This window comes from Canis aureus, chromosome 25 (assembly GCF_053574225.1).
Source record: "Canis aureus isolate CA01 chromosome 25, VMU_Caureus_v.1.0, whole genome shotgun sequence".
NCBI lineage: Eukaryota > Metazoa > Chordata > Mammalia > Carnivora > Canidae > Canis > Canis aureus.
This window is the reverse complement of record NC_135635.1, coordinates 32,758,339-32,782,029: the sequence shown is the minus strand read 5'-3', so window position 1 is coordinate 32,782,029 and position 23,691 is coordinate 32,758,339. Positions and strand designations below refer to the sequence as shown.

The 23,691-nt window shown below is 42.2% G+C and overlaps 1 protein-coding gene and 1 long non-coding RNA gene across 3 annotated transcripts in view; one reads left to right on the top strand and one right to left on the bottom strand.

The window, feature by feature from the left end:
- PLBD1 (phospholipase B domain containing 1) overlaps window positions 1-11,676 on the bottom strand; it is a 52,105-nt gene extending 40,429 nt beyond the window's left edge. The window contains exons 1-2 of one of the 2 annotated variants that reach the window (XR_013364263.1): window positions 11,269-11,676; window positions 2,061-2,280 (exon numbers count right to left, since the gene is read on the bottom strand). Coding sequence is in view for 1 of the 2 variants with exons in the window: in XM_077870997.1 (XP_077727123.1) it covers window positions 2,061-2,280; window positions 11,269-11,377 (329 nt within the window). In the remaining variant the exon portion in view is untranslated. The remainder of the gene's footprint in view (window positions 1-2,060; window positions 2,281-11,268) is intronic. The other variant, XM_077870997.1, reaches the window with a different exon arrangement.
- The window catches only part of LOC144297186 (uncharacterized), a 66,278-nt gene that overhangs the window by 22,947 nt on the left and 19,640 nt on the right, over window positions 1-23,691 (top strand). The gene's annotated exons all lie outside the window — the stretch shown is intronic.

Sequence of the window (23,691 nt, the reverse complement as noted above, 5' to 3'; positions counted from 1 at the left end):
TTAAAAAAGAGAGAGATGTGCAGGTGTGCCATGGGGGAGGGGTGCAGGGAGGGAGAGAGAGTGAGAGAGAGAATCTTAAGCAGGCTCCACACCGAGCACAGAGCCCAACAGAGGACTTGATCTCACAACCTTGAGATCATGACCTGAGCCAAAACCAAGAGTTTGGACATTCAACCGACTGAGCCACCCAGGTGCCTCAGGAAGTTGTTTTCATCTTAAAAGACTCACACATGTCAAATTTTCCTTGAAAGGACATGGGAAAAAATGCAGAATAAACAAAAAAAGTCCCAGTTACTGAATAATAGCTAAATGTTTTTCTTTTAAGAAATAAAATTTTTACTCTAATACAGAAGTATTTAAAAGGTTACTAATAGAATCTATATTAACCCATATTTCTATGGATCTTCTTCATCAATGGATAGAGGTACTCAAGGATAGGTCAATGCTTTAAATTAGTAATAAGGGTAAAATGATAAAGTCACCCCTAGAAGTGAGATGTTAAAATTTATGTTTTCCTGTGACATAAGAATTCCACTTTTGTCAAAAGCCTCTGGCAAACTCCCCAAAGTTCCTGCTTTAGTACCCGTACCTAAGGAAGGCGTGCTCATCCTTACAGCAGTCTCATATTAGAGCTGCTCCCTCAAATCAGTTTCCCATAAAGGCCCATTATGTACAGTACTCATGACAACTTAATGCATTTACAATCACACAACTTCAGCTCAGACTACTTCTCTAAACTTGCAACTCAATTTAAATAATGCAATCAGAACTAGAGGATACATAGTAAATACAGATTTGGAGAGAAGGATGACAATTTAAGATATGTAATATATATATATATATACAGATATATAATGTATAGTTATATCTATACATAAACAGATTTATAGTGTATAGTTTTGAATATGTTTTTATGTTTTTATTTTATTTTACTTTTTTAGGGTGAGGAGGGGTAGAGGGAGAGGAAGAGAGAATCTTAAGCAGGCTCCATGCCCAGAGCGGAGCCCTATGTGACGCTTGATCTCAGAAACCTGAGATCATGATCTGAGCCAAAATCAAGAATTAGATGTTTAATCGACTGAGCCACCCAGGCATCCCTACACATGTTTTAAAAATCTTAATCAATTTATAAAGTTTTATACATCCCTGAGTAGTATACCATTAAGGGGACTTGTATGGTAGAGTAACAAAAATTTGGTATAGAAAGAAAACCAGGAATTTCTAGTTCATTAAAAAAGAGCTATCAGAGTGCAATAATTAGTTATTCAACATTTGATATAATCACCAGTACACAGAAACAAGATCAGCAATGCACCTACTAAGCTGCCTTACTAAGGTGGTAACAGCACAAAATAGGATTTGGTTAAACTGCCCTCAATAGTCTAGGTCACAGAGAAGAAAAGAAGAGAGCCAAATCATCAAGACAGTTTTTATATTAAAGAAAGGATGAGACTTGATTAAATGAGTTGCAACCTTCTTTTCCTTAAAGAGCTTCTCCCTGAAAAGGATATATCCTGATTGCATTATTATTAACTACATCCTTGTTATTTTCAGGAGACAAGGGAAAGGCTTAAGAATTAAGTAACAACAGAACTAGAAGGAATATTTATATTAGACATCAGGATTTCAATTTAAAATCTTTGCCCTCTTGAAAATATTGTTTTAAGACCATTGGAAAAAAAATGCTCTTACATTTTTAAACTTAATGAATCCTCTGTGTTTTGTGTTTCCTGATCACTCCACTTATCATAGTCTTTCTACCAGACAATAAATGACTCATGGGATAAAATGGCTTAGCTGTATTTGAAAACAGTTTCACAAAAAGGAAAGATTTTATGGGCCATGAGAATGGAAGAATGCCACAGTTGGGGGCTTTGTTCCTTCCAAGGCAGGCACTGATGACACGTGCAAATGTGGTTCTGATCATGGTTCTATCACATGAGGAGGACCTCAGCTACATTTCTAATGTCCAGTGTCAGTCAGGAAGACAAGAGCCACCGGTGGACAAAGAAAGGAACAGAAGTTGCCAGGTAGTTCTCCACCATGACTGAAGTACTTACGGGGCAGTGAGGTAACCCTCCAAAAAGCCAGCCACAAACATGGTGATCTCATTGCTCAGGATCTGAGAACCATATCCCGCTCTGATCTCCAGGATGCCCCAGCCTGTGGTTTTCACGGAGTCATTGTAAAAGCCATAGGCATCCCCATTTCTGTCCAGTACGTTTTTGACTTGTATTGTCTTTTCATCAGGTATCCAGTATGCGGTTGCATAGTAGACTTCTGGAAGAAAAGAAGCAATAATAATCGGATGCCGTTCAACTGCTTTGCCCAATGCATTTTTCCCCCATGTAACCAGCAATTCCAACACATTTGCTTTTAAAGAATTCCGTTCTATTAGAATTGGGAAATCTACCACTGTAATTTGTCCTTGTTAGAAGTGGGAGAAAAACCAGAGCCTGATCAAAGGAGGATGAGCTCAGAGCACAGTGAACTAGGTCAAATGTAGAGAGGAAGTAATTAGAGCATCATAGAGGTTGGTCTAAATGCTTCATCCTTAGAGATGGAATTCTGGAAAGGCCAGAGCTGGAGCCCTTGTTCAGCCCCTACTTCAGCCAAAGATAGGGTTCAGGTACCCACTTTGCAACATTTTTGATCCCCAAGGCAGTTGGACCAAAGCATCCATATTCTTAGGCTTCTTATCCTCTCTTGCCTAATTCTTCACACGTGACATTGATTTCCGTTTTGCAGGGAAAAAAAAAACCCCATCAACCGTGAGCCTCTCAAGTTTGCAATAATTTTGTGAATTTAGCCTTACAAATCCTATAGCCATCTCTCTCTCCTGGTTCACCTCAATCCCTCTACCCATTCTATGGATCGGCTCCTCTCACTTTCTTTGGGAACTTTGTTCATCCCGCGTCTTCTTGTTCCTATACCCTAATGCTTTCTTCCTGCAGTGGCTCCTCCTGCTTTAGTGTCCTGACATGCTCCATTGTCTCATGGCTAAGGGCAAACCAATCACGGAAGCTCTCTTTGGATCCTGAGACCAGATTTGGCCATTGCCAGAACATCTCATGCCTTTCTTGAAATTATTACGAATATTACAGGGGACACTATGTCAGGGGCTATGCGAAGTACTGGTGAGAGAGCTGTGAATGTGGCTGGCCCGTTTCCAGACCTCATCTTTTAGAAAGAGGAACACACACACACACACACCACTTCCTCATGTTCCTTCCATCAGCCTGCTGCAGCTAGCATCCATGCTATTGGCACTGCTCTGGCTTGGGTCACTGATAACACTCTTGAATCCTAATGCCACATGAATGCTTTCTATGCCGAAAGCATTTGATCCTGATGACCATTGATTCTTAAAACTCTTGCTTCTTGTGCATCTGGAACAACATGAATCTCCTGAATCTCCTCTTCCCCTGCCTGCTTTTATCCTCACTCTACCCATGGGTTCTTCTTTATCTTGTCCACTCAACAGCACACTTGTTAATACCACCTGGATGATTCCATGAGCAAAAGAAATTCAAAATATCGAAAAGAGAACTCATATTCTCTCCCACCCTTCCTCCTCCTCCTGCTTTCTAGCTCTGTGATCTTTCCACCTGAGACCCAAGGCCATCGAGGCCTCCTCTCTCTCCTGCAAACTCACATTGGATCAAAGCCTCCTATGTATCTCTCCCTCCAGGCTCTACCTCTGTAGCTCCACCTTTCTATGCTACTTGAGGTATCATAAGCCTTAACTATGATAAAGTCCTTTTTCAAGGTTCCTCTGACCTGTAATTCACTCTTCATAATCTGCCAGAGTGACCTTTCTAAAATGCCAAGCTGATTTGTTTACTTGCCTACCAAATCTTTAATGACTTCCATTTCCTAGAAATAAAATTCTTTAGCTTACACCCTTGGCCTTTACTATCTGCGTTCTGCCTACCAATGCAGCTTTTATCCACTACCCCATGTATCTGGTGATCTGGAAGCCTTTATATACCACTGTTCCGCCTGCCATGAGCTGGTTCAACACCTCTGACTTTGCGTATGCTATTTCCTCTGCCCAAGAGTTTCTCTCTTGTTAACTGCATGGCAATCTCAAAATTTCTACTTAAGACTAGGGAAGCAGGGATGCCTGGGTGGCTCAGTGGTTGAACATCTGCCTTTGGCTCATGTCGTGAACCTATTTCTGTTTATGAATGTCATTATTTCCACTTAGCCCTTTTTAGAGAAAGTCCACCATTATGGTCATGACTTTACTCAGAAGGAGTCCTGGGATTGAGTCCCGCATTGGGCTCCACATGGGGAGCCTACTTCTCCCTCTGTTTATGTCTCTGCCTCTCTGTGTGTGTGTCTCATGAATAAATAAATAAAATGTTAAAAAAATAAGACTTGAGAAGCAGGACCCCCCCCCCCTTTGTGGGGGCTGACTTGCTATGAGCTCAATGTAACTTGCTTTTAGGACTTCTTTGGGCCTATCACACTGTACTGTAACTCAAACAGCTGCTCCTAACCTATGAACTCCTGGAGGCCATAGACTCAGCACTATACTAGTATAGCAATATAGTGCTGAGTCTATAATAGATACTTGGTAAGTATCTGTGAAAGGAAGGGAGACAGGAAAAAATAAATGGTGAAAGAAAATGGTATGTGATACATTTGTTTCTTGGCCTAAGAAACTATTGCACAGTTGCTTAGGTTAAAGACTAAATTTACATTCAGGTCATCAAAGAGATGGGAAGAGGTCAGAATGACTCTCAGGTTCTAGATTCAGACTCAGTGAATGGATGTTAGTGTATCATTCATTCCCTCATTGAGAGAGGGAGCAGATGGGATATAGGTCTGGGAGGGAATATGAATGTGTTTTCGGACATATGGTGTTTTCAATGGTTAAAATAACAGAAAGTTCAGACTAAATTTTATGTGGGGTTATCTATGGTCAACATTAAAAGTTGACTGAACTTTTTTTATTTTTTTTTTGGTGCCAACATTGTCTATTGAATGCTAGAATAGCATAGCACCTTGTCCCAAGGGGCCTGGGTAATTGGCTGGGTCTTGGTCAGGCTTAAAAACTAATGTTAATTACATTCATGCTAATGCTAACGCTATGGCCCTTAAAGAATGATCCTGAGTAGCAAAGCTAATTTACCTCTGAGTAAAGTCATGACCATAATGGTGGACTTTCTCTAAAAAGGGCTAAGTGGAAATAATGACATTCATAAACAGAAACAGGTTCACAAAAGTTTAACAGACTTCTGGGGACAAGTAACAGTCTAATTGATAATAAAGTCAACTGGCCACAATTTGACAATTGTGGGTGGCACTCAAAGAAACTTTCCTTCTTCCAAATACAATAAGTGTGTTTTCCAAATTGATTTGGGATCACAGTGCCATAGCCTCAACCTTTCCCTAGCTTTCTGCACACTTTCTCTTCCACCCTCACCTCCAGGGAGTCTTGTAGGGAAATGAAGAAAGCATGTCTGACCAGAAACATAGCAGCCACAAGCTGCTACAGCAGGGGCAGAGTCATAAACAGAAACTGTAAAGGGAAGAAGGAAGGTGAACCAGCCTTGGCCTCTTCCCTTTCAGTTCTATCCACATGGCACAATTTTAGCTCTGTTCCCTTCTCCAAATTCTTGGCATTTCTCATTGAATACCATGGTCTTCCCTAACTTCACTTTCCATTCCAATGGCCCCTTTTGCCATAAACCTTGACTTGCTCTCCATCCAAGCAATCAAGGACTGTGTTTTCACTGCTGCTGGCACTACCTAATTTCCTCACCACAAATAATACACTTCTGCAAATCGGTGCTTTTTTTGACAGTAGTGCACCTCCAAGCATTAAAAAAACCTTTTCCCTTAAGGGAATTCAATGATAAAAACGTACTGTTAACAAACTGGCCAATTTAGCAAGTGCTTGGTGAAGTAAGCCAAAATCTGAAGAGATTTCTTACCCCATCCCTAACTCATGTCCTCCCTTCCTCAATGTTTTCTCTATGCATTGAATCTTTTGGTTTTCCTGGTACCATGGTACCATGCCACTTTCTGATTTTCTTAAATCCTTTAATAGTTTAAACCATTTTACTTTCTCTCTCTCTCTCTTTTAGATTTTATTTATTTATTTGAGAGATAGAGAGAAAGAAAGTGTGAGAGAGAACATGAGCTGGGGGAGAGGCAGACAGAGAGGCAGAGATTCCTGCTGAGCAGGGAGCCTGATGTGAGGTTCCATCCCAGGGCCCCGGGATCATGACCTGAGCCAAAGGCAGACATCAACTGCCTGAGTCACCCAGGTGCCCCACTTCTCTATTTTTATTTATTTTTTTACAACATCTCCGTGTTCGGAGACAGATGTCATGAAAAGATGAACAGCAAAAAAGGTAGAACAGTATCGCATACTTCAAATCCCAGTCTAGACTCTATACACACTCTGAAGGCAGAGCCGGGTCCTGCTTACTGCTGGGTATCCTTGGAGTGCTGTACCCGGCACAATACTGTTTCTGTGATGAGTCTATTTAATTGTGTGTGTTCCAATGAAAACAAAATATATCAGAACATCCACAGAAGTTAATATAAAAGAACTCAAGTCATTATGTCCTCAAACTCAGGGAAGGGGCTTACGGAATGACGCCCCTTCAGACGCCCAAGGGCAAATGCCATGTGTTGGTATTTCCCCCAAGGGGAAATGAGATTTAAGATCTTCAACAGCAACATCTTCAAAATCAACATACTTGGTAAATATCTGTTGAATCAATGGGAATGTTACTTTATAAAAACAGATGGAGGAAGCCTCATTTTTATACTTATATTTATATTACTCTCTACATAAAAATCCAAACACCCAAAGTAAATTTATTTACTTGCATATTCTAGTTTTTTTCTAGGAGTTTTTTCCATTTGGAAAAAAAAAATCCTAACCCTGTCTTAGAATTTGTAAAATAGCCATAAGTGGCCTACATCACTCTTTCCCATATTTGGAATCTATTTTTCCAGGCACTTGGTTAATGATAGAGTGAGTGGTTTTTAACCTGGAGCAATGCAATTTTACCTAATTTATTCAGTAAGTTAGGTAGAGAAAAAGAGGAAGAAGCATAAGAGAGCAGATGCAGAATATGTGAGAGGAAATATTTAAAAAATTAAGACGGCGATTTAATCTATTTAGATTGAGTTTAGCTGACAGTTTTGATTCTGATCCTTGAATGGCTTTTCTCATTTATGTCCATGGAACATAATCTCTTTGTATCTCTCAGTGTACCTTGGCATTCCACGTCCCTTCTTTGAAAGGGCTCAGTAAATTGATAGCTGGTTTTTAGATTTGCTTTGACTCTTCTTCAGAGTCACTAGGAAAATAACTGATTCATGATAAACAATCTCCAGGCAGCAAAATTCTAAGTGTTTCAGTTCTCACTTCCAATGGAAATCAGAGCCTAGGACTCTTGCTGAAAGGGGAATTATTCTGGGAAGTGCTCCCAGGAACAGGGTTGGGGAATGGGGAGAGTGAGACAGGGAAGGAGGGAAAGCTAATTCAAAGGTGTAATCTGAAAGGGAGATAGAACATGAGAGACTCCTAACTCTGGAAAACGGACTAGGGGTGGGGGAAGGGGAGGAGGGCGGGGGGTGCAGGTGACTGGGTAACGGGCACTGAGGGGGCGCACTTGATGGGATGAGCACTGGGTGTTATTTTATATGTTGGCAAATTGAACACCAATAAAAAGTAAATTTACAAAAAAAAAAAAAAAGTGTAATCTGAGATGGCCCAAAGGAGGGTGTAGGTAAGCCCCCTGGAGGCCCCATCCAGGGATGGAAGGATGAGCATTTAACTACCCTTGCGCATCCTGTGCTGATCAAAAGTTACCCTATGGAGGCGTTAAATCCCTCTTCTCAGGTTTGCAAGTGCTCCAGTGCTAAATGGTTATGGTGCCAGAGAAGCCACAGAGAGCAAGGCATGCCTGCAGGGTGGCAAGGGTGAGGCACCTCACATTTCAGCTGCCGAAGTAAGGATCAAAGGCAGGGAGAGGATGTGAGGTGGAAGGCATACTGTAGAAGGTAAGTAGAAAGGGATACTGCTTTAAAAAAAAATGGTGTCAAAGAAACAAAACACTAATCCAAAAAAGTGCTGAAGATTTGCTTGGATCTGGAACAATTCTTTTCCTTCATCCCTTTGGAACGTACCTAGTCTGAACTGCTAGCTTCAATCAGAGTTCTTGCTAAAAGTCCTCTCAACAGAAAGTCAGCTTTGTTCCCTTCTGACTCGGCACTCTTAGCTCACCATTCATCTAGATCACTCTTTAGTTATACGTACTTGTATGTATTGGGTTTAAGAATTTGCTTACAAGCTCTTCGAGAATCAGAGATCTGATCTTTCATTGTACTGATTCCATTGGGCCTAACACACCATTTTCTTGGTTGTGTGGCTGTCTCCATCCTACACTTCCCCACCAGCTGGGAACGAGACAGATTGGTATTGAGTCTCTGTGTATTTGTTCTTGATCTCTAGTTGTGGATTTGAATTTTGGTATTGGGGGTTTGCTAATGCTGGCGTGAATAACTCCCCACTACCTGGTATGCTGAGACTATACCATTTGCAAGGCTAACACTCATTTCAGAGCAAGCTCTGGATGAGGGGCCTTTCACAATTTCCCACTGGAAGATTGTAACATGATATTTGTTGTTTGTGCAGACACAGAGTTGCAAGTTTTAGATTAAAATTTCCTCATATTTTCACTACCTTAGTTTCATCTTTTACCCCATTGAGTAAGTTCCTGTTTTGCAGTAATGCAAAGAAACAAATAAGAACATTGATAAATTCTCTAGCCACATCTTCAAGTGCAATTTTTTTTAAAGATGTTATCTATTTATTCATGAGAGACATACACAGAGAGAGAGAGAGCTGGGTAAAAGTGGTGTCCTGGAGTCAAGGGCCAGCTGTGCCAGGGGAGCACTGTCCAGTCAATGAGCACCCAGAGGCCAACTGAAGCATCAGTACTCCTGGGAAGCAAATGAATCAGGCCTCCAGACTGAGAACCCCTGATATTCTCTATCTTGTGTAATTTGATTACAAGAAAGTGGCCCGGGCAGGTTACACAAATGTCCAGTCTGCTAAAAAGTAATTATTGGTGTTTTGGTGACTAGACTTCTGTGTCTATCAGGGTGAATCAGCTTCTTTGTATCTGATTGGCTCTGGAGCAGGGGAAAGAATGCATTTCTAGAGTCTAGCCCTGCAAGTCCAGGGGCCAGATTTGGAACCAGTTTTACCAAGGCACATGCCACCTTGTAAGTCTCTTGGTAACCAACCCATGTCTTTCCCTAGTGATGTGACTTCACTACACACATCACTAAGAAAAATTATAGAAGACATCCTAAAAACAAATATGAGGCTTTTCAGTCCGGAAGGATAAAGGCAATGCTATGCTATTTGAAGCCTATGCTAGTTTGAAAGGCAGGCTAGGATGAATGTGCGATTGTTGGCCAGTATTTCTGGAACAATGAAACTACAAAGTAACTTTTACAACTTATTTGCTTTTAGATTAATAGGTGCACATTGGTAGATATAAAGATCATTCCAGGGAGATGAAAATGCAATCCTCTTAGTGTGTGTTGGTACCCATTAAATTCAGAGTACTGCGCTGGGCACTTCAGAGAAAACATGACAAACAAGAGGTAGCAAAGGCCCCATTCTCTGCCTGCAAGTTGCTACTAGACTTAGTAGAAACGTGAGACAAACCGCCAAAAGCTGTACTGGAAAACAGGTTACTACGGGTTGGACAAAGGGAACAGACCACATCTGTTCCTAACAGTTGGGGGAGGCTTCACCAGTTGTTCCTCAAGGGCATGAAAAGAAGTCTTTTCTGGATTGCCAGGCACAGTGCTGTCAAACATCACTGGCCCCAGAAATGCCCTCAGTCTTCGACCAAACTGGCACAGCGTCAGCTGATTATCTGGGGGACTCAGTTTAAGCAGCTGTTTCTGGCCAGGTTTTGTCATCTTGAATCAACAGCGTCTCATCTGTAGGAAACCAGTATCTCCACCTCACTCCTCAGGCTGTCCCTGCCATCCAACAAACATTTCAAACAATCCAAATGATCCAAAAGAACAGAAAAGTTAGAAGGGTTTCCCTCAACATTCCAGACACAAAAAGCCATTTCCATTTCTGGAGCCCTTTCTAGCCTGTCCCAGCTATGTCTGAAAGGAGCAGTTTCCTGGGGCTGAAAGGGTGGCATGAATGCCAGGTCCGCAGCGCAGGCAAGGCACAGGATGCGCAGGTAAGTCAAGAGTCAGGAGCCTAGGGGTGCACGGCTTCTGATCCTAAAGCCCCAGGCAGTTTAAAAGACTGGAAAGATTTATGAGTGGTAAGGGAGCAAGTTGCGAAAGCAAAGGCCTTGAAATCTGCTAACTGCGGTCACTTGTTGATAGGAGGTGGTGTAATAAGAATCAGTACATTCATTTGGGAAGGAATTCACTCTCCCGAACCCCACCTTATTCTTGCACTAGGTCAGCACAGAAAAGGGCCTAGGAAAGAAAACAAATGTAATCCTCTCTTAATATTATTGTTGAAGCCTTTCAAGTTTCTACGGTTAATCTTGGTCTTCTTATCCATTAGGAAGAAAACTGACAAATCCAGTTTTGTTTGTTTGTTTGTTTGTTTGTTTGGCAAAGGGTACAGATTGCTGTCAATACCTGCAGAGAGAAAACCTGTTTCACTAAGAGAGGAGTAGTTAAGTAAATACCGCTTGGCATTTCAGCTCTGCTTTCACTTGCTGTGCCTCTTTACCGAAGCTACTGAATTTTCCTCAATTTCAGATGTTCTGCAGAATGGGGATCACAATCCTCTTTAGGGTTTATGGTAAGCACTGCGCGAAAAGCCCTTTAGCCCGGTGCCCGGCACAGAGCAGGCTGACAATCCCGGGCTGCCCTCAACTTTAAACCAAAGTCACTGGCAGTTAAGAAAAGAAACCAAAACTGGCGGCCGGAGTCCTACCTCTGTGATGTGAGTACATATATTTGGACGTCCTTGGGCTGCGCTTTTCGGGCCGGTGGAGGCTCCGCCAGCCGCGGGCCGCCGGGAGGGAGCGAGCGGACTTGCCCGCCCAGGGTTCTGGCCCACACCTCCCAAGTTGGCACGGCCCCTGCCCTTCCCCGGCAGCCCCCGAGCCCCCCGAGCCCCCCGAGCTCCCCTCCGCGCCCCCGCGCCCCGCAGAAGCGCGCCCCGTGGGGTCCACCCTCGGAGCCGGGGCGCGCCCCTCCCGCGGTGCCGGGCCCGGGGTCTGGGGCGCGGCTCACCTGCCCGGCCCTGCGGCACGGCGGCGGCCAGCAGGAGCAGGAGCAGGAGCAGCAGCGGCAGCAGCGGCGGGCAGGGCTCCAGGCGCGCGTTCCGGGCGCGGCGGGGCATCGCGGGGCGGACGGGGCGGACCGCGGACCGGGCGGCTGTCGCGGGAGCGGCTCCGGGGCCGGCGTCTCCGAGGTCCGGGCGTCCTTACTCTTCCATCGGCCCTGCCGGTTTGGGGCTTTTAGGGGCGAGGCAGCCTCACGTGGCCTTGGGAAGGACCTTGGCCCCACTGGGCAAGGCCGGTCCTTCGTGCCCCGCTGGCCCCCTGTGGGCCGCGCCGAGAATGTTCCCAGCCGCTCTCCTGGGCCCTGGCGACGCCACCTGCCACTGTCTCTGCGGCCCGGCCCGGGGCTGGGGCTGGGGCTTGGGCTTGGGCTTGGGCTTGGGCTTGGGCGAGGCGGTGCACCTCAACCCGCTCGCCTCTGCCGCCGGGGTCGGCCACGCGTCTGCGGCGGGGACCAGGCGCCCTGCGCAGCGGTGACCTGCATGCCCCTGCTCTCCTCCCCGGCCCTGGGCCTCGGCGCCCGGCGCTCCTCCGTCTCCGGCTCTTTCACCCCAATCCACCTGCCGCAGCCCAACACCTTGGGTCCCCTGCTTCTCTCTTCATTGGCTGGAGCCACCGCTGGAATGTGGATCCGACCAGGCTGCAACGCGGTCTATTTCTGGGCCCCCCGTGAAGTCCCCATTTCTGTGCTGGGTAGGTTTGACATTGTGAAGTAGGCGACACCATGCCTTGGGTGACATTGTGAAGTTGGCAAAGGGTGCCCTAGGTGACATTGTGAAGTAGGTGAAAGGCGTTTTATTATTTTTTTTTTCTTCAAGAAGTGTTTATTGAACCCATCTTGTGTGCCAGGTGCCAGGGATATAAATAAAGACCGTCAGGAGCATGACCTGCCACAGGCGAGGAGGGACAAACTGTACAAATAACAGGTGCTCGGAAGTGGCCATTAGTGCTGCAATAGACCTAGGGTTGGGGTATGGTTGTGGGATCCCAGGATGGACTCCCTCCTACTACAGAGCTGGCCTTCCCCCGTGGCCTTTCTTCCAAACTTCACTGAGCTGCCGAGGGGAGAAGGGAGGACAAGAAGCACTTGTCCTAGAGGGGGAAATACATTTATAATTGATAGGAAAGATCTCGAACAATTACATCACATCTCTGTGCACTTGGTTGAACACAAGTCCTAAGTCATCGTGTGGTTCTGTGACAGCACCTACGATGGTGCCTGGATGATAATATCACTCAACGAATGGAAAAATTGAGGACATTGTAAAAACTGCCCATATTTCTTCAAACTCCAAAATTAAAGTGGAGGAAAATTATGAGCATTTTAGTTAGCCTTCGTGGGAAGTGAGCTACGTTAGGACATTCAAAGAAGTTGTGCCACCCCAGATATTTTAGTCATGCTACCTTCTACCACCCTCCTTCACCTTACTAACCTTTCCAATCCAAGGAGCCAAGTGTTTGGATGTGATCATGTGTATAAAAATACTTAATGTGCCCTATGAGGCACTCATTCATCTCTTAGGAAGTCATCAAATATTTGTTGACTTCCTTGTTCCAGACATAGAATAACAAATCCGATGGACAAAGCCCCTGCTCTCACAAAGCTTGCATTCTAGTGGGGGAAGCAGATTATGCAAATAAATTAACTCCATCAGGATTTCTCAACCTCAGCATGGTGACATTCTGGATCATATAATAATTTGTTGAGGGGGTTGTCCTGTGCATCCCCTGGCCTGTATCCACTAAATGCCAATATCCTGCCTCCGAGTTGTGACTATTCCAAATGACTTCAGATAGTGCCAAATGTTCCCTTAAGGGGCAAAATTGTCATCAGTTGAGAATCACTGGATTGGATGATGATAAATTGGCCGTGTTTACATATCTAGGAGGGAAATGAGCAGCAAAACTCACACCAAAGCTGAGGGGGGGGGGGAGGACCACGGAAGATGTTTGACTATGAGGTGTTTTCATCACTTTTCTAGTAGACATGTGTGGTTTGGGGTAGGTTGCTATCCATTATCTTATTCCTGGTACTACTTTTTCATGGGTCTGGACTCCACTGATTTAGAAGTTTCAGTGAGCAAGGGAGGAGGCATGTTTCCACCAAGAGACACAGTAATAGTTATAGCGAAGTGGAATTCAAAGTTGCTGCCTGGTCTTCATTGGACTTCTCTGGAAAAAAAAGGAGGGGCACAAATAGGATTATAGTGTTGGTTAGAGTGATTAAGCCTGACAGTGGAGTGGAAATATGGCTACACAATAGTAGGAGGGAGTGGTAGAAGGTGTTCAGGGGAGTTCCTGGACTTGTCATGTCCTACCAAAGGACTAATGAATGTACTGTGACCTCACCTAGGCAGCACCACCAGGGACTAAGGCTCTTTACCCCAATGGACACACAACCCCAACCAGCTGAGATGGTGGCCCCAGTCTGTAGCTGGGTGACCCAGTTATAGAAACAGAGACAGCAACCTCTGTATTTCTTTCCTTGGTACAACATATATACGATGGATTCAAATTTTACAGTTCCAGAATGAAATGTACATAATGTGAATTTATTTCTTTTTCAACGTATACTTAGCATTCAAACACCCACTCATCAAATTTTAGGTTGCTCAGTCTCACTTGGGCTAAGGTCTTTAGTATCCTTCACCTTCTCCTTATCCTTCCCCCATTTCCTTGTCATTGATCTTAGTTTCAGGGGGCTTATGTATTGGCATCAATAAGAGGCATCTACTCTGTGAGTCATCCTCTTGGCTTGGTGGTCTCCATTGACATGTGGTTTCTCTCTTCTGATCCTTTATCTGCGGTTCTTGGCCTTGTATCTAGATTCTTAAACATTCTGTGTATTATTTAGGGTAATACTAGCCACTGTGACAAATAAACTCTAAAAGTTCAGTGGGCTAATACATCAGAAGTTAATGTCTGGCTCATATCCCCGTTTGATGTGGGAATTTTTTTTTTTTTTATGTGGGAGTTCTTAATATGTATGTGGCTTTCCCTCATTTAGAAATTTAGAAACCCAGCCTCCTTTCTTCTTGTGGTACCACCATTCCTTAAGGCAGACTTAGAAAGTTCCCAAACTTTCTTGGTTCACAGTGTCCTTAGAGTCTCAGTAACATATTCTTAGGGCTGCAGATCAAAAGAAATATATAATGGTCCTTTTATATAGTAGTGAGCACCAAACAATTTAATAATAATAGTTTGCTCAATGTCCTGGGACAGTACTATGTTTTCGTTAAAAATCTATGATATCCCATATACACCTTCAAAGTTCATTATGGTGTGTTCTACTGATAGCACTATTTCCTGTGAATATTTAATATATTCTAGGTATGCCTTGTGAATTCATTATGGTTGGCAAACTGGGTGCAGAAACAATGACCCTAGGGCCTTGGATCCTTTTCTTCTAGCTAGAAGAAGAGGAAAGAGTATGGGGAATGCACTCCTGCTTTTTAATCACTTTTGCTCATATTCCATTGGCAATATTAGACATATTGCCATACTTACATGTCAAAAATGCTGAGAAATGCAGCCTGCAGCTGGAACATTACCTCTCAGTAAGGAAACAAGATTTTTAGTAGGCAGCTAGCTGATACCTGATACCATTGGCAACCTTTCCATCCAGACTTGGATTCTATTGGGTCTCTCTGATCCCTGGGGTATGGTAGTAGGGACTCAAAAATACTCTAGTCTAGTGTGTCAATCAGCAAGCCTATCCACAGGGTCACTTCCCCAGACCCTTCCCCCAGTCATTGCTACTCTACAACTCAGATGCCGAGTAGGACATGTAGCTCCATTATAAGGTTTGCAAGTTCATGAACTATATTCTGGAAAGTTTAAACAGAATAAGTTTAAAGTTCCTCTCCTCTGGTAATTCTAGACCTGTCTTGAGTTTCTATTACCAAATATTTCCACATGCTGCCCCACCCATCAAATAGGCGACTCACCTCCTGGAGGAAGGGAGGTCCTGGCCATCAACCCACTATGCATTTCTCTTACCAGCTCTTCAAACTTTTTACTTCTTTGGATAGGAACTAATTCAACATTATTATAATTCTTATTCCAATATGTGGTTCTTGAATATGCTGTATGACCTTTTATTTCAATCTATGTCTTTCAACTTTCCAAACCAAGTTTTTGAATATTTTAAATTATTTTCCTCTCCCAGACACATAGATCTTACAACTTTATAACTTTGAAGACTGTGGTCTATGTCTACTCAAGACCTCAAAAGCCACAAATTTTACTCTTTGATCTTTCAGTTTTTTTCATTTTTCCTCCCTTGAGCCTTGCCTTAGATTCTTGGAATAAATAGAGTGATGGAAGATTTGCTAGATTAAACAGTTTCTCAGAAGAAAAATGTGTAGGGTAATGTTTTAGACCACTATCCAACAATTCTATATTATTGTCTGTAACTAATTTTTCTTTACTTTTATATTCTTTCTCTCCATCATTATGTGTGGGTTGTTTTCGTGGTTAAACTTACCATTGATCTATAGGTGTCAAAATACAGAGTTTAAATTGCTACAGAACCAAAGACAGGGTGGACATTGCCCAGAAATCCTGGGCTTGGGATTGATGCTTGTAGAGCTCATTTTGATTACTTATAACACAGTTCTGTATTGTTTGCCCATCCTTTCTTCTACGTACTTGCCTGCCCTTTCTATAAACTGCCACCCATTGTAATTTCCAGACTGCAGGTATCTTGTAAATTGGGTACAAAAAGAAGAGGGGCTGTCACACATCAGTAATTGTAAGGTCACTGACATATTTTGGCTTTAGGGTCATGGCATAGGGGTGAGATGTACATCAGGAATAGTTTACTGCAGCAGAGATGAGAAATTAAAAGAGTTGAATAGTGATTCAGTGGTATATTATTATTTTTTCTACAGATGACAAACATGAACTTTTTACTCTGCTGATAGGCATTTTATCCTCTACCTTTCCCTCCAAAGAGGCTAAGAAAGTCACCTCTAAATACTTTCAGGACACAGAGCATTTTCTGCATTGTATAAAGACGCTATTTGGTGCCTGACAGGTCTTTTTTCAAAATGTTTCTAAACCTCCTTTTCTCTTTCCTAAATTAAGTTGCTACATCCTGGAGTAGCTATCACAGGCTTCCTCTATTTATTTTTTCTCTACTGTTGATATTTTAGCATCATCTCTTCATTCTAAAGACAGAAGTACAAATGCCAAATAAAAACCATTTCAAACAGAACCATTTCTTAGTGGCACCTAACCTTGGCTGTAGATGTGAACTATTCCTGTGATAAGTGTCCCTGCTTTTCTTTCAGGTTATAAGAAAGAATTTAAACCCGATGGATATGTAACAGTACATAAATGAAAAATACTTGATAAATCTGGCTACTATTGATCTTTTTAAACAAAGATAATAAGAAGAAGATTTTAGGCAGTTAAAATGGCTAGGAATTAACATTATTAACCCAGGTCAAAACTCCAGAAACTCCAGAAAATGTAACTATGGAAAGATCCTATTTCAGTTCAGTTGAGTAAATTAGATGAGCATCTCCTGGATGCAGGAAATTGAGTTATAAATTGTGCATATTAATTTTCCAGACAACTGTGGGCTGGGAAGGGAGTTCTGAGGGAGTGGTGCCAAGAGAAATTTGAATACTCTCTCTGTTGAGAAACACATACTGTCTGCTCTTCACTGACTTCTGTTAAATAATAAAAATTCAATTGAGTAAATATAAAGATCAAACTGGCTTTATGCAACAATTCATGAATCAAACAGCATCCCATCTAGCAAACAGAAAAGAGCTCCACTGAGCTGTAGAAAAAGAGAGGTTCTTAAAGGCAAAAAGGGAATGGAAAAAGGAAATTATTCTGCACAGAGTGCATTGTTTTGGGAAAGGTTGCCTTCCTAAGGGAAGGAGAAGTGGGATTGCCTCACTAGTACTGACCTAGTAATTCCAGGTTAACTGGTTAAAAACCACCATCTCTGGAAAGGTAGGAGCCACAGTTATGTTAGATATTAAGCTAAGGTTCACCGATGTGGGGCTTAGCATAAGTGACTCCATTTGGAGGTGGTTATCTCCCTTTCTCTTTTTTAAACCCTTCCTAGCTGGTTTATATCTACAGAATCTCCTTTTCCATGCTACCACCAATACCTAAACTCTGGGTACCCCTTCCCTGCCCTCTCTCAGCAGCCCTCTGATTCCTTCTCTTAAAACAGATTCTCTCCAGCCTTAATCCATCAGTCTACTGCTCCTGAGGCTAGACCATATATCAGGCTTATAAAAGCTTTCTCTTAAAAAAGGTGGTTCTCTCATCCCCATGGAAAACTGTGTGGAGGTTCCTCAAACAGTTAAAAATATACCTGCCCTACGACCCAGCAATTGCACTGCTGGGGATTTACCCCAAAGATACAGATGCAATGAAACGCCGGGACACCTGCACCCCGATGTTTCTAGCAGCAATGGCCACGATAGCCAAACTGTGGAAGGAGCCTCGGTGTCCAACGAAAGATGAATGGATAAAGAAGATGTGGTCTATGTATACAATGGAATATTCCTCAGCTATTAGAAATGACAAATACCCACCATTTGCTTCAACGTGGATGGAACTGGAGGGTATTATGCTGAGTGAAGTAAGTCAGTCGGTGAAGGACAAACATTATATGTTCTCATTCATTTGGGGAATATAAATAATAGTGAAAGGGAATATAAGGGAAGGGAGAAGAAATGTGTGGGAAATATCAGAAAGGGAGACAGAACGTAAAGACTGCTAACTCTGGGAAACGAACTAGGGGTGGTGGAAGGGGAGAAGGGCGGGGGGTGGGAGTGAATGGGTGACGGGCACTGGGGGTTATTCTGTATGTTAGTAAATTGAACACCAATAAAAAATAAATTAAAAAAAAAAAGGTGGTTCTCTCCCTGGGTGTAACTACACACCACCTACTAAGAAAATAGTAGCTTCCGAATTTGCACATAAGCAAAAACAAAAACAAAACCGTGGACATTCTATGATGAGGGAGGGTGAATGTTACTTACTGAGCATTAAAAATCAGATTAATTTTGCCACTGAAGAATCATCTACATGCTTTTGAAAAGAGAAAGGGTTATGGCTATGAAGTTTTACACTGTATTAATTTTAGTTCAGGTATTATGGTAACAAATTTTCAAGGATTCAGACAATAGAACTTTTAGGAACCATTTTTGAAAAATTATTTTGATATACTTAAACTGACAGACAAGTCAAAACTAAGGCCTGAAGAATGGGGAAGACATTATGTAATAATTGAGAGGGGAATCTTTCACACAGTTTGGTAACTCAAGACCCCAAATTCAGGGATCAAATTGCTGTGTTCTCAGTTGGGTTGTGTAACCCAGGGGTGGCTTGGCCTCAGTGCTTTCACTGGCAGGACTGTATTTTCTGAGGTGAAGAACAAAGGCAAGAGAAAAAAAAATTAAATTTCCTTTGCAGCCCATTGATAAGTACTTAAGACAGGCAGGTAACTATCTCCAGGAACTCAACTGCCTGGATTGCTAATACTTCTCTAAGTGCAGCAAATGCAAACTTAGCTTGACATTAGCAAGACATCCAGGATCCTGTACATCTTCTTTAACATATAAAAATCCCTTTGGAAGCTTCCTTTGTTTAGACCTGTCTGCCCCTGCCAATGCCAAGATGTATGTTAGCAATCATCCTGCAAGCATATGGCCCACTGATAGACCTCTAAAGGGTCTCATGACTCATGGCTTACTAGACAGTTGTAAGTGACCTTAACCTGATGACAGCTAGCCCCTCAAGGTCCTGGAAACCTTGCTTCCAAATTTCTGAGAGATTTAAGTTATCCCTAACCCCCTCCCAACTTGAAATTTTATAATCAGTCATTCCTCACAACCCCAGGATAGTTCTTTCTGCTTTAATAAAACCACCTTTTTGCACTGAAGATGTCTCAAGAATTCTTAATTATTGGCTCCTGAACCCCAACATTTTACATCATTTTCTTCCTGCTTCATCTCCTTGCTCTGGGACACAAATGCACTTCTCAAGCTGCATGCTTCATAATACAGGGCAGATGGATTCCTTGCTGTGGTTGACAACCATTTAAAGCACTTGTAGGTGCTTTTCTGTTCAGCACCTGTTACCCAGCAACTTGGTTGGTACACTATGTCAACAGGAATTACACAACAGAAGTAAAGTTGCGTAAAAAACCATAATGGGCATATTCATTGCCAAATACATTGAGCAATGGTTTTCTACATCCTGATAACTCCTCTTGAATAACGAGTCGTACTTTTAAAAATCGGCTATGAAAACAAATGACTCAGGGGTAATCTATTAACAGTCCCAGAGCCCATCCTCTTATTGTTTATCTTTTAGGGAATGATCTTCCTAACTATGCTTAGGTAGTGTAGGATCTTGGGCTGGGCTAAACCAGAATTCATGTTTGGATGTGTCTGATGCATGCACGAGCCTGTATGTAGCCATCTACCTGAGTTGGTTTGTACTGAGGAAGGAAACCAAGAGGAGTAGTAGGTTTACAGGTTCATGTGTGGGCACTTGGGAGCAAGGTGGTGGAAGAAGGAAGAGGGAGAAAAGCGTGGTATCTCTGCCATAACTTGCCTACCTCGTTAACTTGATTTGAGCTCTTGGAAGAGAAAGGGCTTTAGACCGAGGCAGAAGAAGCTAATTTCAGAAGGTATTTGTGAGACTTGGGGCCATTCAACCATTGTTTTGATGTCCAGATGACAGCAGGAGCCATGGAGAATGGGAGAGACTACTTTCTTGGTCAGCATGGCTTCCCCTAGGTAAACACTGCAGGGAGGGCCAAGTTGCATTGACACTGTTAAGATAAAATGCATCATATGGTAAAATCCCATCATCATGCTATAAGCAGAGCCCAAAAATGAAATGGTTTAATACAAAGGACATGCTTTTGCAAGTTTAATGAAAGGGCAGTGTGGCTGGAAGAAGGATGGGCCTCAATTGCCCATTGTATCCAAACTGAATTTGTTTCACTACATGCATATACATATGAAGTTATATGTCCAAATGGATGCATTTTTTAATGGGGGAAGGGGTAGCAGGCTAAGCAAAGGAAAGAATTATATGAGTGTATTATAATGGATGTTTCTGTATTGTAGGATTTGGAGTGATTTTTTTCTTCCATGTCGGTATTTTCGAAAATTTTTATGACAATCTTGTAATCAGAATCCAGAGTTTTAAATTGGCTCTTGTATACTTCAAGACATAAAGCATATTTTAGATCAAGCTTTCTCACTTTATTTTTTATTTTTTTTAAAGATTTATTTATTTATTTATGATAGACATAGAGAAAAAGAGAGGCAGAGATACAGGAGGAAGAAGAAGCAGGCTCCATGCGGGAGCCTGACGCGGGACTCCAGGATCGTGCCCTGGGCCAAAGGCAGGTGCCAAACCGCTGAGCCACCCAGGGATCCCCGCTTTCTCACTTTAAATGAACATATTGATTAACAGTTCCATTCATGTTATTTTCGGACCTATTGTTACACTTTTTTTTCAAATCCTCTTCCATGCCAAAAACACCAGTTGGGTGTATAAATCATCTAGGAAGCATTTTCAAATGCTCATGGTTGCTTGACACCCCTCCTATCAATCTGATCTTCTCTGGACTGGGATTTTATAAACTTCCCAGAAGATTCAAACTCCCCCTAGCCTGTGTTGTTGAAAGCCACCAGCATATGTTAGGAAGTTCCAATTTCATTGTTTGATCTTCACAATATGACTCCATGCCTTTCTGTCTCATCTCATCTCTCCTGTGTGAGCCTTCTTCTGGTCTGCCATGAGTCTGAAATATCTTGCTCTTTCTTTCCATTTTTGATGAGCTTGTTCTCTTAGCTTATTCCTTTCTTCCCTTACTTTCCAAACCAATCTGTCATTTAAGGCTCAGCCCCATACCCACATCAGCTATGTTCAATAAACACTTTGGAGAGCTTAGCAAAAAATAAGTCACTATGCCAGATACTATCAGAATCTCTATTAGAAGGCTTGTAGCCACTTCCTTGGAAGAAGAACTCACTATCTGGTAGTGGGATTTGCATAAGTACACAGATTACTGCAATGAACAAGTCAGAACAATACCAAGTGCCACACAGGTAGCAGTTGTAGGAGTTCAAAGAGGGAAGAATGTGCTCTAATCCTGAAGCTGCTTTGAGCCATGTTGACCTTTTCCTTCCTGAAATTATTCTTTTTATTTTTTAAGACTTTATTTATTTATTTGAAAGACAGTGAGTGAGAGGATGGGAGAACCCATCAGAGGGAGAAGGAGACTCCTCACTCAGCAGTGAGCCTGATATGGGGCTTGACCCTGGAACTCCAGGATCATGACCTGAGCTGAAGGTGGATACTTAACTGACTGAACCACCCAGGCAAACCCTGAAATTATTCTTTATAGCACACAGTTTGGTCCTTATTTTCTATTTTATATATGTTTACTCTTCTTAAATAACCTTGAAACCAAAAGCAAATCTTAAATGAATTTTGCTTTCCTTCAGAGTAGCCCCAAATACTGGGTTGCATGGAATTGAATTCCAGTGTAGATGGATTATCTAACAGTATGAATTATGGGAATTTGATGGCTCCAACAGGAGAGTGACTTTAAATGCCCTTCACTCTAAAAAAGAGATTCCACTAAGCCTTTCCAGATAAACAGGAAGTTGAGTACAAGTAGAAAGATTGCTCTTTAATCTCCAAATCTGGTCCCTGGGTCTTCCTTTCAACCAAATTGCTTCACTAGCTTTACATGCAAAAAATCTGATGCTCTTAAGAGAATGAGTTTCCTTTCCATCCATTATGCTTTCCACAAAACACCTCTTTGACTCAGGAATTGGTAGCTTGAGGACATCACTTATGTTTACTTCCCACCTGATCTCCCTCCCTTATTCTGGTCAGTGAAACATAGTGATTGACTTATGTGGCTTCTAGAGCCAAATCATATGGCTTCAAATCTTCACTTTGTCTCTAACTAACTTCTCTTTGAACTTCATCTCTGTGCCTTTGTTTTCTCATAAGTGTAATGGGAATAATAATGCTACTACCTACCTAATGCTAAACCTCATAGATGTTTTATGAGTTCAAGGGGTAAAGAGATTTGACAATATTTGCATAACATACTATTTCACATGTGCTCTCCTGGTTCAGTTTTGAAGTGAGAGCTACAAACTTTCCATTCCCCTTGCAGGTGGTTTGCTAAACCCTTGCCCCGATTACTTACACATCAGGCTCTAGCACCCTTGGATTGTGGTATCCAGTACCCAACCATCAGAGGTCCCCCAGATACCTCATGTCCAGGGATGGCCTGTTCTTCTTTGGGTCCTTGGAATTAATCAAAATACCCAATCCCTAGGAAGGTGCATAACCGAGCTGACACCACCCAGCCCTTTCAGCTCTGCTTCCTGACCTGTCCTGGGCACAAGCTGTATGGCCTTGCATGGCAACTGGCTCTAGTTTGGAGTTGAAAGTAACAAAAGTTCTGCCTTTTGTCCAAATGTCACCATGCTATGTCTATCATCCAAAGAACATATCATCATTCTTAGTATCATATAATTATGAAATTAATTGGTACATTTGTTAAGCACTTAATAAACATTACCTTTTTTTTAAATAAAAAGGAGCTTTCTATTCCCAATTTCTGCAAAATCTATGTACACAAAATCTTGCCAGACTGTTCCTTTTAAGAATTTAAAACTTTTAAACTATTAAACTTTTAAAAGTTTTAAACTATTTAACCTTTAGATTGGAGCTAATCTCAGTAGAAAAATATCTTTTCAGTTTTATTTTTTAAAAGATTTATTTATTTATTCATGAGAGACAGAGAGAGAGGCAGAGACATAGGCAAAGGGAGAAGCAGGCTCCCTGTGGGGAGTCTGATACAGGACTCTATCCCGGGATCCCGGGATCAGGCCCTGAGCCAAAGGCAGACACTCAGGTGTTCCATCTTTTCAGTTTTAATTTATTTTAAAAATCTATGGTATTCCAATATACAAACTGAAATATACTGAAGGAAACCAGAATGCTGCCCTCATATAGGCCTCTTTGAAATAAAAGTTATTTGAGCTGAAGGCAATTAAGAAGCAATAAACGCAGAAAAGTGGCTTTTTCTGCATGAAAGCAGGAAATAGATTCATTTACTGGAGACAGACTTTTATCAGCCCAGAGAGAACACCAGAAGAATCTGAAAACGAACCTTGTTAAATGAACTTTTATTTAAGAAAGATAAGGATCTTTCCTAGTCCTAGTTCTAAACCCCTTTGTCTTGTCACTTCTTCACAAATGTATTGTTTCTTTGCCCAAAAGATATAAAAACTTCCTGTTCTGGTCACTTGTTTCCATTTTCATTCTCTTGTGAAGAATTCTGTGTACATAA